Source organism: Mustela erminea, chromosome 1 (assembly GCF_009829155.1).
Source record: "Mustela erminea isolate mMusErm1 chromosome 1, mMusErm1.Pri, whole genome shotgun sequence".
Lineage (NCBI taxonomy): Eukaryota > Metazoa > Chordata > Mammalia > Carnivora > Mustelidae > Mustela > Mustela erminea.
The window spans coordinates 220,009,989-220,024,948 of record NC_045614.1 but is presented as its reverse complement, the minus strand read 5'-3'; the positions used below and the strand labels follow the sequence as shown (position 1 = coordinate 220,024,948).

Genomic DNA, 14,960 nt, shown 5'->3' with positions numbered 1-14,960 from the left:
CGCCGCGGAGGGTCGGCTCCGGCGGCCGCGATCCGGGCCTGCGCCTCCAGCCGGGCGCCGAGGGGGCCCCGGGGCGGCGGCGGGCGGCGGGCGGCGGGCCTGCGAGTCGCGGAGCCGGACGGTGAGCGCGGCGCAGGGTCCGGCCTGGGCGAGGGCCGCCCCCTCCTCCCGCGGCCTCCGCGGCCCCGCCGCCCCGAGGCGTCCGCGGAGCGGGCCTGCGGCGCGGGCGATTGTCGGGGAGCGCGGCCTCCGCTGTCCCGCCCTGGCCCGGTGCGGGGGCGGCCGCTCCGCGGGGGCGCTCGGTCCTCTGAGCCGGGTCGGGGGTCCCCGCGGGTACCGCCGCGCCGCCGGCGCGTCCGGCTTCTGGTTCGGGGCGACCGCCGGGGGGAGACGTGCGGGGCGCCCGGCGGGCTCGGCCGGCCGAGCGGGACTCGCGACCCGGGGCCGAGGGCGAGTCCCGGCGGGCGCAGCCATTACCGGACGCGGCGAACCCGGCGAGCAGGAAGCGGGGAAACTGCAACAGTGACGCGCGCGGCGCTACATTGTAGCTCTCGGGCCGCGGGGGCGGGGCCGCGCCGCTTCCTCGCCGCGGCTCGGGGTTCCCGCGCCTCGAGTCACGGCCGCTTCTCTCAGGCCGAGGGCGACGCGTGCGGCTCCGGTACCGGAGTCGTCGGTCCCCCCGCCGCTCCCGGCGCGCCCGCCCCCAGGCCCCGCCGGCCCGCGGGGAAGCCGACTCGGCGCGGCCCTGCCCTGAGCCTGAATTCTTCCCGCGCGTTGCAGAGTCTGCGCGGCTCCCAGCGGGACGTGGCCGTGACGCTGTGAACTTCTGTCTTGCAGCGCGTGAGGAGGAGGCAGGGCCCCGGCCCCGCAGCGGGCTGTGTGCGGAGAGAGCTGTCGCGCGCCCACCGCCTCGCCGTCCACCGCCTCGCCGGGGAGGATGAACCCAGCCAACCCTTTCAGCGGGCCGCAGCCTGGGGTTTTCCCAGCATCTACCGGTGGTTCCATAGGCACATTTCAGGCTAAGCCACCCTTCCGATTCGGTCAGCCTTCTTCTTTTGGGCAGAGTAATACGCTATCTGGGAAAACCTCGGGATTTTCACAGGTATCCAGCTTTCCCACGTCTTCTGGACTAAGTCATTCTTCTCCAGCACAAACATTAGGATTCTCCCAAACCTCAAACGTTGGACTCTTTTCTGGACTTGAACAAACTCCAGCTTTTGTCGCTGCCTCTGGGTCTTCAAGTTCATGTGTGTCGGCACACCCAGGTTTTAGTTTTAAGTCACCCAATTTTGGGGCTTTCCCGGGTACGTCTTCGTTTGGACAAGAAAGTGGGGAAATAGCAAGCTCTGGTTTTGGGAAAACAGAGTTTAGCTTTAAACCTCTGGAAAATTCTGTGTTTAGACCAATATTTGGAGCTGAATCTGAGCCAGAGAAAACTCAGAGCTCAGTTACTTCCGGATTTTTTACATTTTCTCACCCAATTAGTAGCGGTCCTGGGGGTCTTGCTCCATTTTCTTTTCCTCAGGTGACAAGCAGCTCAGCTGCCACTTCAAACTTTACCTTTTCAAAACCAGTCAATAGTAATAATTCATCATCTGCCTTTACCTCTGCTTTATCAAACCAAAATGTAGAGGAAGAGAAGAGGACCTCTAAGTCACTATTTGGAAGTTCTAATAGTAGCTTCACTAACTTCCCCGTATCGTCAGGACCTCTGGGTGAACCGTTCCCAGGTAGCAAAACAGGTGTAAGACAAGGATGTGAAGACCGTGTTTCCCAGATGGAGCCACTTCCCAGCCTCACGAAAGGACTGAAAAGGAAGGAGGACCAGGACCGGTCCCCAAGGAGGCCTGGGCATGATGCGGCAGAAGACGTGGACGCTTTGTCCAGGGGAGATCACCCTCCAGATAAGCGACCTGTCCGCCTGAATCGACCCCGGGGAGGCACCTTGTTTGGTCGAACGATACAAGACGTCTTCAAAAGCAATAAAGAAGTAAGTCGTTTGGGCAACAAGGAATCTAAAAAGGATATTGGCTGTGCCGAATCTGGGGAGAACGACCACGCGGCCATCCCAGGAGGAAGTCCGTCTGTCTTGGCACCTTCCCGGCTCCCAGGTGTGAATAAAGAGGAAGAAACTGAAAGTAGAGAGAAAAAAGAAGGTGAGATCTAAATACGGGTGCCGCCCGGTTAATGTTGCTGGCAGGTTTTTGGTATATTTCCCTGGGTCTTAGTTTGATGGGTCTAGTGAATTTTCTGTAAACCCTAGGAATTCTAACATACTAAGAGCATGTCTTACGTGAACATTTCCTTTGCTCTTACATAGGTGCTGCGTCTCGTGTGAAGTGTTACATCTCAGGGGCACCTGGCTGGCTCAGCCAGAAGAACATGTGGCTCTTGGTCTCGGGGTCATGAGTGGAGCCCCACCCTGGATGTGGAGATTACTTAACAATACATAAATCAGTAGATAGACATTGAAATGTTATGTCTGATACATTTTTTAAAAAGATTTATTTATTTTCCGGAGCACACAAGTAGACGGAGGGGCAGAAGGAAAAGAATCTCAAGCAGGCTGTGATTCCCCACTGAGCTCCATGCCTGTACGGGGCTCCGTCTCGCCACCCTGAGATCATGACCGGACCTGAAATCGAGAGTCAGCTGCTTAACTGACTGAACCACCTAGGTGCCCCGTCTGATCCGTCTTGGTGCCTTTTCTCTGATCCCTAGATTCTCTAAGAGGAACGCCCGGACGTCAAAGTAAAAGAAGCGAGAGCGCAGACAGTCTTGGGGGCTTGTCTGCCACTGAAATCACAGCAATCCAGTGTAAGAACATCCCCGACTCTCTCAATAACAGGACAATTCTGGAGAACCACTTTGGTAAAATTGCTAAAGTGCAGCGTATCTATACCAGGCGCAGCAAAAAGCTTGCAGTGGTGTATTTTTTTGATCATGTGAGTATATCCAAGAAATTTAATGTGAATGGAAAAAATTTTGAACTTTGTCACTTTAAAACCTATTTTTTAATATACCAGTTGTTTGCTAGAATTTGGGCAAGTACTCGAATATCTTATTTTTAACCTGGAGAGGCTGGTGTAGCACTGTGTATTTCATAACTTGGAGTTACTCATGGAAAGCTTGCAGTCCCTACTGAATGAGTGTTCTAGAAATACTGGAGAGTGATTCCATGAGTCCAGTTCCTCTGCAATGAGTGGGAGTGGCTCTGTAATCACACAGCACTTTTTTCGAAATCGAGTTTTCTTGTTTATTTGGTCACAGTACATGATCACTAAACATTCCAACAGTCCAGAAACAGTGGGCCCCTTGTCGTCCCATTCTCCAGAGGTAACTGCCGTTGCTTGTTTGGGTTATACCTTGACTATAAATCTGTGTATAAGCACATGTGCGTAATGTGTTGGTGTGGGTGTGTACATACAAGAGTGTTCACATTATGTGGCTTTATATCTTTATTGTTTTTTCTGAATTTTCTTGGGAGAGATAAATTTGTATAGAATTTATAAAGTAGAAAGCATGTCTTTATACTTTTTAAAAATGATAATGTAGGAAGAAAAAAACTGAATCTATGGGAAGGGGCACAAAATCACCCATAAGTCTGTTTTCTAAGATACCAATTAAGAATATTTTGGTTAATATCTTGGCAAGTCTGTAGTCATGTTGGTTTTGCACGAATGGGATCACACTGCATATGCTGTCTGGTAACCTTTCCAGGCTTGAAATCAGTAAATAGCCCGCATTAGAATAGGATTGGTAAGTGCTACGTGGCATTCTGTTGTGGTTACCTACTTGGTCAGTTTTCTATTTGTGGACATTTTATGTATGTGTTTCTGATTGGCTTATATCCTTTGTTTAAATTCCTGGGAATAGAAGTTTGGTGCCAAAATACATACACAGCTTTGGGGCTTTTGATGTTTATTCTTTTCTGTTGATTTTTTTTTTCAATGGTGGCATTAATTATCTTCACAGTGTTTTACAGCCATCACCACTGTCCCTTTCCAGAACTTTTTCATCATCCCAAACAGAAACTGTAACCACTAAGCAGTAACTCCCCATTTTCTCCTTCTCTCAGCCCTTGGTGACCTCTAATCTGCTTTCTGTCTCTATCAGTTTGCCTGTTCTAGAAATTACTTTTAAGTGGGATCGTATAATATTTTCCTGCTTGTTTCGGTTAGCGTCATGTTTTCAAAGTTTGTCCATGAGTTTGTATTTCATTCCTTTCATGGTTGAATAATAGTATATTGTATAGAATAACATTCCAATATATGTTACATTTTGTTTATTATCTGTCGACGGACAGAGGTTGTTTCTACTTTTTGGCTATTTTGAATAATGCTGCCATGAAGATAGTGTGCAAATATCTCAAGACCCTTCTTTTAATTCTACTGGGTATGTACTTAGGAGTGGAATTGCTGGGTCATATGTGTTGTTTTTTGTTTTTTAAGTTATTTGAGTATTGAGATGTACTTGTGCTTCTAGCTGAACCCTAAAAAATATGAATGTAATAAATATGTCAGTTGTCATCGTAAGCAGTTCACTGATACGCATAATACCGAGGTCCCCTGATTACCCTCATCTCTCCTGTTACTCAGGAGCAAACACCGTTACCTAGTATGATGTATTTTTCTAGACGTTTTTGTTGGTATGTCTGTAGGTACACTAATAAGTAGTTCCTTTTGTGATAAATTGTATCCCATGTGTATCCTTCTCTCTCTTTTTTTTTTTTAATATTTATTTATTTGACAAAGAGAGATCACAAGTAGGCAGAGAGGCAGGCAGAGAGATAGAGGGAAGCAGGCTCCCCGCTGAGCAGAGAGCCCGATGTGGGGCTCTCGATCCCAGGACCCTGAGACCATGATCTGGGCCGAAGGCAGAGGCTTAACCCACTGAGCCCCCCAGGCGCACTCTCTTCCTTTTGTCTTCAGGTGTGACTTGACAATCTTTCCATTACTGTATGCGTAATCAGGTAATGAGAGTCATCTCACTAAATGCGAAAAAGGCCACTCTGTGGGTTCTATTCCAGTAAAGTCATTATTTTCAAAAAGGAGAAGAGCAAATCCACGCTTGTGAGATGCGGAAGGGCGGCGAGGACTGTGGCTGCTGTGTCTGGAGGGAGACTGCGTGGTCAGAACACATAGGGTCGGAGGCTTCGCTCTATGGTGCAGAATTCTGCTACTGCCTTTGTGTGTGTGTTTTTTTTTTAAGATTTTTTATTTATTTATTTGACAGAGATCACAAGTAGGCAGAGAAGCAGGTAGAGAGAGGAAGAGAAGCAGGCTTCCCGCTGAGCAGAGAACCCTGAGATCATGACCTGAGCCGAAGGCAGAGGCTTTAACCCACTGAGCCCCCCAGGCGCCCCTGCCTTTGTGGTTTTAATCTCTTTTCCTTTGTTGGCCTGATGTCCTCATACATTGTGTTGTGGACTGTTTTCTAGGTATCTGCAGCCCTGGCTAGGAAGAAGGGGAAAGGCTTGCATAAAGACATGTCTATCTTTTGGCACAAGAAGAAAATAAGTGAGTTTGCAGTTCTTCTTGGTGTAGTCTCCGGCTCGCTGTGTACCACACCCTCTGAGCTTCGGCTGGTGCCAGGGTGGGCCGGCAGGCGGTACCTCCGGGGTCTCTGAGTGTTTCTGTGGGCTCCCCTGGAACCCCTTGTGACAATGAAGAGAGAATTACTTTTTCAAACTGAGTAAAGAAGTCCAGTGTCAGGCGGTCTGTGGTTCATGCACTCTGTGCTCTTGTGTCCTCAGGTCCCAACAAGAAGCCCTTTTCCATAAAGGAGAAGAAGCCAGGCGACGGCGAAGCTGGCCAGGGCCCTGAGGACACGGCCTTTCAGCACTCTTCTCTCGGCAAGCCCGGGGCGAGGGCCGCAGCTGGCTCCCTCCTGAACAAAAGGTGCGTCTGGTCCTTCCTGTGGGTTCTTCGGCTTCTGTGTGCTTGGCGGCAGTCACGCCAGAGCTTGGCAGGGAAGCGGGCGCCATGCTGAATGGGGCCCCGGGACAGGGAGAGGAGGGCATGGTGGGAGGGCAGCGGGGAGATGGCTGGGCAGAGCCCCTGGGCTCCTTGTTTCTCTTGCTCAGTCCCGTGCCCCATGTGCTTCTCCTGGCACCTGGTGTGTGTCGTGTAGAGGGAGCAGCTTTGCCCTGAGGAGGCTGTAATCAGGTATTCCCAGGAGCTCCTTGGAGCAGTTTCCAGTATGACTTTCTGTAGATTCTGGGTATTACGGTGAGGCGGTCTCCCTGGGCCGTGTGATGGCTGGGGAGCTGGGGGTCCGGCTCGCAGGTGGGAGTGGGCACGTGCTGTGTGCTGCACGGGGCCTCCCCGTCCGAGTAGAACTCTGTTCCCAAAGGCACCCCCTTCCTGCGTGACCCCACCTCCTTCTCACCCCGTGCTTCTGTTTGACCCTTCATGCATTTTGGTTAGTGTACTGTTTCCTCACTGTTCGTTTCACAGCTCGCAGTGTAGCTGCTGATTTGTTTGTGCTTTTTCCTTTCCCGCCAGCCAGTCCTATCTCCTTCAACATCAGAGTTCCCCGAATGTTGGAAGCCAGCCAGAAAGTGGGGAAGCTCAGAGACATTGCCCATTTCTGTTTAGTGTATTCCTCTACCGGAGTGAAGTGACGTGTGAAAACATGTAGGCATGTGACTTCCTCCTGGTGTTAAAGTATTTCTTTTTTTTAATCCCAAGCAGAATTTCATTTTTTGGAGATAGAAATCTACAGATACTCATTTCAACTGTTTAAGTGGTTGCATCTCATTTTTAAAGAGTATGAATTATTTTTTCTTTAAGATTTTATTTATTTTTGGGACGCCTGGGTGGCTCAGTTGGTTGGACGACTGCCTTCGGCTCAGGTCATGATCCTGGAGTCCTGGGATCGAGTCCCGCGTCGGGCTCCCAGCTCCATGGGGAGTCTGCTTCTCCCTCTGACCTTGTCCTCGCTCATGCTCTCTCTCACTGTCTAAAAAAAAAAAAAAAAAAAAAAAAAGATTTTATTTATTTTTGCGCATGCATGAGAGAGAGTGTGGGCGAGTGTGCGTGAGCAGGGGAAAGGGGCAGAAGGAGAAGCAGGCTCTCCGCTGAGCAGGGAGCCTGATGCAGGGCTTGATCCCAGGACCCTGGGATTGTGACCTGAGCCGAAGGCAGATGCCTAACCAGCTGAGCCATCCAGGCACCCAGAGAGTATGGAATATTTCAAAATCCATACATGACAAAGAGTAACAGCTCATTACGAGCCTGGTCGAGACATGTCTCATGTCCATGCCTGCAGCTTGTCAGTTTTGGAGGAGCAGAAACTCTTGAATGATGGAAGTATTCCGAAGCAGAAGTGGTAGAAGTGCCTGATGACTACAAGGCCCTTGATATGTTACTTTCTTTGTAGTTCTCCAGTGAAGAAGCCAAGTCTTCTGAAGACCCATCAGTTTGAGGGGGACCCTTTTGACTCGGGCTCCGAGGGCTCTGAGGGTCTCGGGCCGTGTGTGTCATCGCTTAGCACCCTGATAGGCACCGTGGCTGAGACTTCTGAGGAAAAGTACCGCCTGCTTGACCAGAGGGACAGAATCATGCGGCAAGGTATGGTCTGTGCATCTCAGCAGCAGTCCAGAGACCTGGCTACGGTCATGATAAGGTCATTGTAGGACCTGGGAGGAGGGAGCACCCCCTGCCCATGGAGCCCCATTGTCATTGAGACCCTAGGTCCTCCAGCACAACACATGGAGTCTTTGCTGTGCACTGGTTTCCCAAGGGAGTGGCGGACGTGGACTAGAAGGCAGGTGTATCTTTCATTTTATTTTTGGAAGAAAATCCATAAACTGTTGATCTCATGCTAAAGTAAACATTTTAAAGGGCAATTTTTAGACATTCAGAAAGCACATACTAAACAAAAACCCAAATGTTTGGTTTGACAGAAGTCCACACAAATGAAACTTAAGAAATGTCAACCAAGGGGAAAAATCTGTAACTCCTATCACTAAGGCCTGATTTCCCTGATACAGAAAGGACCGTGGAAGTCATTGTGAAAAAGACCAGCCCAATAGAGAAACAAGTAGGCGGTCAGAAGAGTTACAGAAAAGGAAGTACACCTGACCTTGACCAGCACAAGGCTGGGGGCGTCAGCGCCCTTGCAGTCGAAAAGCCACGTAGTAACTGTTGACTCTCCAAAAACTTAACTGACGATAGCCTACTGGTGATTTACTCGTAACAAACAGTCAGTCGACACATATTTTGTGTGTTGATGTTTCATATCCTACAATAAATTAAGCTAGAGAAAAGAAAGTGTTGTTAAAATGATAAGGAAGAGAAAATATACTGATGGTACCATGAAAAATCTGTGTGTGTGTGGACCTGTGTAGTTCTGACCTGGGTTGTTCCAGGGTCAACTGTGTCATGAATTGGTTTTTAAGTTTTTATTTATTTATTTTTAAAAGATTTTATTTATTTATTTGAGAGAGAGACAGTGAGAGAGAGCATGAGAGGTGAGAAGGTCAGAGGGAGAAGCAGACTCCCCATGGAGCTGGGAGCCTGATGTGGGACTCGATCCCGGGACTCCGGGACTGTGACCCTAGCTGAAGGCAGTTGCTTAACCAACTGAGCCACCCAGGCGCCCCCATGAATTTTTTTTTTTTTTAAAGATTTATTTATTTATTTATTTGCAGACAGAGATCACAAGCAGGCAGAGAGGCAGGCAGAGAGAGAGGAGGAAGCAGGCTCCCTGCTGAGCAGAGAGCCCGATGCGGGGCTCGATCCCAGAACCGTGGGATCATGACCCGAGCTGAAGGCAGAGGCTTTAACCCACTGAGCCACCCAGGCGCCCCATCATGAATTGGTTTTTAAACATACGGAAAGGTGCTCACCCCACCACAGAGAGTAATGCCAGTTACACCCACAGAGGGGGCCTCCCCTGTCGCACCATACTGATGCGTCCTTGAGCTGGCGGCGGACGGCTGCGCCCCACGGAAGAGGGCAGGTCGGCAGTACCTTTCAGCCTTAGGAAAGCCTGTGCCTTTGACTCAGCGTCGTCCCATGTGCAGAATCTGTCCTGCAGGCAGTCCCACACGTGTGTGTGTGTGTGTGTGTGTGTGTGTGTGTGTGTGGTGTGGGCACACGTGTTTCACACACAAGTTGTTTGGATGACAAAGATTGGGTATTGACTATCCACATAGCGAGATTGTAAACAGCCTGGAAGAAGACGGGTTTCTTTATGGACAAAGATGTAGATATATTATGAAGTAGAAAATCACAGTGTGGAAGTATGTAGGATGCTACATTTGTGTATACATGGGGGGGGCGCGTGTTCATGTCCATGCACACATGAGTGTCCCTGCCTGTGGGGACACGAAGTAGTCTTGGAGGATGATGGAAGGGTCTGTTCACCTTGATCAGAGAGGGAACAAGGTGCAGGGTGGAGGGGATTTTAACATTTTTATACCTTTGGAATATAACTCATGTGCATATGTGACCTATTCAAAAAAGAAGTATTTGGTTGATTTTTAAAAAATAGGTGCAATGATCACACATGAAAGGAGAAAGTATTTGTACTTTTCTTTGCGAACTTTTTTTACTTTTGTACATTTTTTTTTTAAAGATTTTATTTATTTATTTGACAGAGAGAGATCACAAGCAGGCAGAGAGGCAGGCAGAGAGAGAGGAGGAAGCAGGCTCCCTGCTGAGCAGAGAGCCCGATGCGGGACCTGATCCCAGGACCCTGAGATCATGACCTGAGCCGAAGGCAGCGGCTTAACCCACTGAGCCACCCAGGCGCCCCTTATTTATTTATTTAATTGAGAGAGCGCGTGAGCGCGAGAGAGAAATGGAGAAGGGGGAGCAGCAGAGGGAGAGGGAGAAGCAGACTCCCCACTCAGCAGGGAGCCGGACATGGGGCTTGATCCTGGGATCATGACCTGACCTGAAGGCAGACGTTTCAGTGACGAAGGCATCCAGGAACCCCTGCAAAGTTTTTCTTAAATTTTAGCTGTAGGATTTTACTCTTTCTGGAAGCTGTGAGTAAGTGGACTCGTCACAGTGCTTCCTTAACATGGGAGTGAAAGCTGTTCATCGTGTCACTGACCTGGTGATTTTTATATTCCAGATAAAATTAGTACATACTGAAATTTTTCAAGATAAAAATGTGTGTATTTTAAGCTTGAGGTTGTTGTAGTTCATCTCACTTAAAAGATGCTTTTGGAACTGTTTAACCCTGTAGGCAGTAAGACTCGTTTACTCAGGACCCAGGCTCTCGTAGGTGTTCTTGTAGGTGCTTCGCTCCACAGCACCAGCGGGCTGGAGTGGACGCAACAAGGTACCGAGTGAGAGAGCCAGTGTGTTTGGGGTTTACAGTCGGCAAACTGGTCTTTTTAACAAACATACGCAGCATGACTGCTGATTGTTCAGGCCGCTGCGGAGCCAGGGACAGTGACGTCTGCTGCCCCCCGGCCCCGCCGTGTCATGGAGTGCAGGCCTATGGCTGTGCGAGGCGACGAGGCCTCCGGGTGCCCTGGTGCCGACGTGATGGGCCGCGCCTCCCTCTCTCTAGGCCTAGGCTCTTCCTTGTCATTGTGTGTGGCGTTGGCCTTTCATTCTGTTCTTCCTTTTATCGTCACAGTGACTGTGTGGTTCATTCTTCCTTTTTACTTGTCCTTTAGCGCGGGTGAAAAGAACCGACCTGGACAAAGCGAGGACTTTCGTTGGGACGTGCCCAGACATGTGTCCTGAGAAGGAGCGGTACATGCGGGAGACCCGGAGTCAGCTGAGCGTGTTTGAAGTGGTCCCAGGGACTGACCAGGTGCGGCCCTGTGTCCCTCTGGGTTCCTCTCCAGGCCCCTGTCCGTATTTAATCTTCAGGGTGCGGGTGGGATATATAGGAGGGGCTTGTTCTTCTGTAATTCTGGTACACAGTGGTACGTGATTTGGGCATTTACCTTTTTAGAGGGTGGCAAGGATTTAGAGGGTCGCTGCTACGGACTTCCACGTTAAGGGGCTGGTACCGTGAGGCGTGCGTGGAGCACTTGGAGAGGCTGACTGGACCCCAGGGTACTCGAGGCTTAGCTATACATACAGATTTGTGTCACAGATTAAAAATTTCTTTTCATTTCTTTTTCCTTTTCACAGTTTTCTTCCTGTTTGTGTTTTGCGTAGTTGAGATTATGGTCTAGATGCAATTCTGTATGAATCCTTTCTACATAAGTTTTGTTACCTTATCTTTTCTGAAAAACTCTATCAGCATTTTAAAAATGACAGCATATTATTGATTATGTAGCTCTGCCAAAACTTCCCATTTTGCAATCACTAGATATTTAAATTTTATTAATAATTCTGTTGGGCATATTGTATGTAATGAGTCTAAGGTATATAGATTTTTTTCTTCTGATGGGTCCTAAAAATTAAGTTACTACGTTAGAGGGTGTGACCTTTCTTCAGGTTCCTGAACATGTGTGTGCCAATGCATGTTCCCAAATTGTTCCCCAGGAAATCTACATCATTTTAGATCCTTTTTTCTCTTCGTTAACTTTGCTTGCAGCCTTCTCTCTTGGTTGGTGGTGTTTTTGTTTGTTTGTTTGTTTGTTTTTAATAAAGATCTTATTTTTAACTAATGTCTACATATACCCAGCATGTGGCTTGAACTTAGAACCCTGACATCGAGAGTCATATGCTCCATGGACTGAGCCAGCTGGGTGCCCCATGGCTGGTGGTTTTAAGTTGCCCAGTGTGGGGACCCCAGCTGGGCAGGATATCACAGCAGAGGCTCCTGCCCCAGGAGACGGTGCTCCTGGCTTGCAGTGGATGCCCAGGGCTCAGTCCTGTAGATGTCTGGACATCTGGTGACGGCTGGAGTCTGTTACAGTGCTTCAGGGTTCTCTTCCTGTCACACCTCTGCCCTTGGAACTACGCAGGTGTGTCTCTACTTACATTCCTTCTTTCTTTTTAAAATGGTTAAGTCATCTCTGCGTCCAGTGCAGGGCCTGAACTCACAGTCCCGAGATCAAGAGTTTCCCGATCCACTGACGGAGCCCGCCAGGCCCCCCACTGACACTGCTTCTGCTTCTGCACTCCGTGTTGTATTCGCCAGAAACAAGTCTCTCGTTTGTTTTTGAATTTTGATCATTAGTTTCAAACAGAAACTTCACATTTAAAAATTGTATTCTGTGTTATTGATGTTGTATGAGTATGTGGGGGATTTTCCTCCTCATTTTAAGGCCCAGCACCTGACACCCTGCTGTTCGCCCCAACTGTGTGTCCCCAGGTGGACCACGCGGCCGCTGTAAAGGAGTACAGCCGCTCCTCCGCCGATCAGGAAGAACCGCTTCCGCACGAGCTGCGGCCCTCAGCGGTGCTCAGCAGGACCATGGACTACTTGGTGACTCAGATCATGGACCAGAAGGAGGGCAGCCTGCGGGACTGGTATGACTTCGTGTGGAACCGCACCCGGGGCATACGGAAGGTATCTGCCACTTCTGACCAGAGAATTAGAAAATGCATGTGAATTCCAAAGTTGAAGCAAGATTTCTTTTCATTTTGCTCACTTACTCAGTTACATTTCGTCTGTGTAAAAAATGCTGTTATTTAAAATCCTTACAAAGTCCTGTTAAAATGTGCCTCATGGGCTTCGTTTGAAATTGACATGTGAGAAATTCAGGTAATCGTGATTCTTCTAATCGTTAGTTCCCAGTGCACGGAAATAACATGCGTGAAATCCGTGTGTACAAGAGGCGCGTATGTAAGGGGCGTGTGTGTGTGATACTCCCTCTTGCTTGTGGCCAGGACATCACGCAGCAGCACTTGTGTGACCCTGTGACGGTGTCTCTGATTGAGAAGTGCACCCGGTTCCACATCCACTGTGCTCACTTCCTGTGTGAGGAGCCCATGTCCTCCTTTGATGCCAAGATCAACAATGAGAACATGACCAAGTGCCTTCAGAGTCTGAAGGAGATGTACCAGGACCTGAGAAACAAGGGCGTGTTCTGTGCCAGTGAAGCTGAGTTCCAGGGGTACAACGTTCTGCTCAATCTCAACAAGGGGGACATCCTAAGGTAAATTTTCAAACTTAGAAGCTCGTCTAAGCTGTGTGAAAAGGCAGGGTTTTGTTTTTTTTTTTTTTTAAAGACTTTATTTATTTATTTAAGATTTAATTCATTTATATGAGAGAGAGTGTGTACATGAGCAGGGGGGAGGGCAGGGGAGACGGAGAAGCAGACTCCCCGCTGAGCAGGGGGCCAGGTGCGGGGCTCTCGCCCAGGACCCTGAGATCACGGCCTGAGCCAAAGGCAATTGCTTAACATACTGAGCCACTCAGGTGCCCCTCCAGTTTTTAAAAAGATTTTTTCTTGAGAGAAAGCATGCAGGCAGGGGGAGGGGCAGAGGGGAGAAAGAATCTCCAGCAGACTCGCCACTGAGCGGGGAGCCCACGCGTGGTTCAGTCTCGTGGCCCTGCGATCACGACCGGAGCTGAAACCAAGTCAGGGGCTGAGTCGACGGAGCCACCCAGGCGCCCCAACAGGCATCTCTCTTGGTGATTCAGTCAGCCCTGTTCATTTACAAAGCAAAACAAAGTTAAATTTTGTTTTTTAGATGTCATCCCCAGCAAAACCAGCCGGCAGTCATTTGGCATTAAAGTAATTCTTCGATAATCAATTCTTAAATTGATTATTGCTTGCATTTGTTTATTTACCGTCTTTTTAGAGAGCGCTGCTGTTCCCAGTCTAGCTCAAGCGTGGCAGCCTCGAAGTCCGCGAGCTGAGTCGAATGGCATACGTTAGCCTGAGTCCCTCTTTCTCAGTGTGGTTCAACTTCAGGTTTTTTTAAAATCACATCTATTTTCATGGACATTTTGTCTAATTAAAAATAAAATTGAGGGTGCCTGGCTGGCTCAGTCCGTTAAACATCCAACTCTTGATCTCAGCTGAGCTCTTGATCTCAGGGTCATGAGTTCAAGGCCCCTTTTGGGCTCCATGCTGGGCCTGGAGCCTACTTAAAAAAGATGGAAAAGGAAAAAAATAGAATTCTAATCCCCTTGTCTCCTTTAATTAACAGAGAAGTACAGCAGTTCCATCCTACCGTTAGAAATTCCTCCGAAGTGAAATTTGCTGTTCAGGCCTTTGCTGCATTGAACAGCAATAATTTTGTGAGATTTTTCAAACTGGTCCGGTCGGCTTCTTACCTGAATGCTTGTCTTTTACACTGTTATTTTAATCAGGTGAGTAATGTAGCTATACTTGAAGAATTGGAAGAAATCAGATCGTTACTTTTGGTATTTGCTATTTTCGCAGTTCCAAGTTTGCTCTCGTGTAAGCCCTGCAGCAGGTCCCCAAGGGGGCTGCCCGCATTACCTTGTGTCACAGGGTCTGGCACCATGGACCACTGACGGAAGAGGCCATGTGACGGAAAATGCTGTTGCTAGGTTCAGATCAGAGACATATCTTTAGAATGATAGGACTTTAGTTTCAGCACTATCATTTTCTTGGAAACAAACCAAAAATAAAATTTTGCACATAAAGGTCCCTGATTTAAAAATTCTTAAGTGTTATTAATCTAAATTTTGGGAGTGAGCCTAATGATGCTGAATCCATTTCATTAAATACCTGAAGGGCCTGCTTCTTGTTGAGTACTGTGCTGTGCCCTGGGTTGCAAACCTCAGGGAAGTGCAGACCAGGTCTAACCTGGTGCTTTGCAAGAGTCTGAATGCCTGGTCCCAGAATTCCCACAGTCCGGTCTTCAGCCCCAGCTCCCGACAGCGCATGCACTGTGCTGCTCCCAGCTGCAAGGGGTCCGCTGGGCGGGGAGGCGGCAGCCGGGGTGGAGGGGGAGGTGAGTCTTAGGACCTGGCCAGCTGGTTCAGTGACTTCAGGTTGTTTTTCTTCTTTGGTCACCCATCAGGTCCTTTGGTAAACAGTGACTGAGCCCATGGTCATAGCCGAGGCAGAGGGTCTTCAAGTTTGTTCATTGTCCTGTCTGAGAATTGCCAAC

General features: G+C 48.9%; 1 protein-coding gene across 6 annotated transcripts in view; it reads left to right on the top strand.

Moving 5' to 3' along the window:
- Positions 1–14,960, top strand: part of MCM3AP (minichromosome maintenance complex component 3 associated protein) — a 49,866-nt gene continuing 34,906 nt past the window's right edge. For 5 of the 6 annotated variants that reach the window (XR_004289126.1, XM_032357819.1, XM_032357799.1 and 2 more), the window contains exons 1-10: positions 1–121; positions 838–2,156; positions 2,722–2,945; positions 5,441–5,519; positions 5,756–5,900; positions 7,384–7,574; positions 10,643–10,782; positions 12,241–12,438; positions 12,759–13,027; positions 14,028–14,190. Coding sequence is in view for 5 of the 6 variants with exons in the window: in XM_032357819.1 (XP_032213710.1) it covers positions 938–2,156; positions 2,722–2,945; positions 5,441–5,519; positions 5,756–5,900; positions 7,384–7,574; positions 10,643–10,782; positions 12,241–12,438; positions 12,759–13,027; positions 14,028–14,190 (2,628 nt within the window). In the remaining variant the exon portion in view is untranslated. Of the gene's footprint in view, positions 122–837; positions 2,157–2,721; positions 2,946–5,440; positions 5,520–5,755; positions 5,901–7,383; positions 7,575–10,642; positions 10,783–12,240; positions 12,439–12,758; positions 13,028–14,027; positions 14,191–14,960 lie in introns of those variants that run through there. The other variant, XM_032357793.1, reaches the window with a different exon arrangement.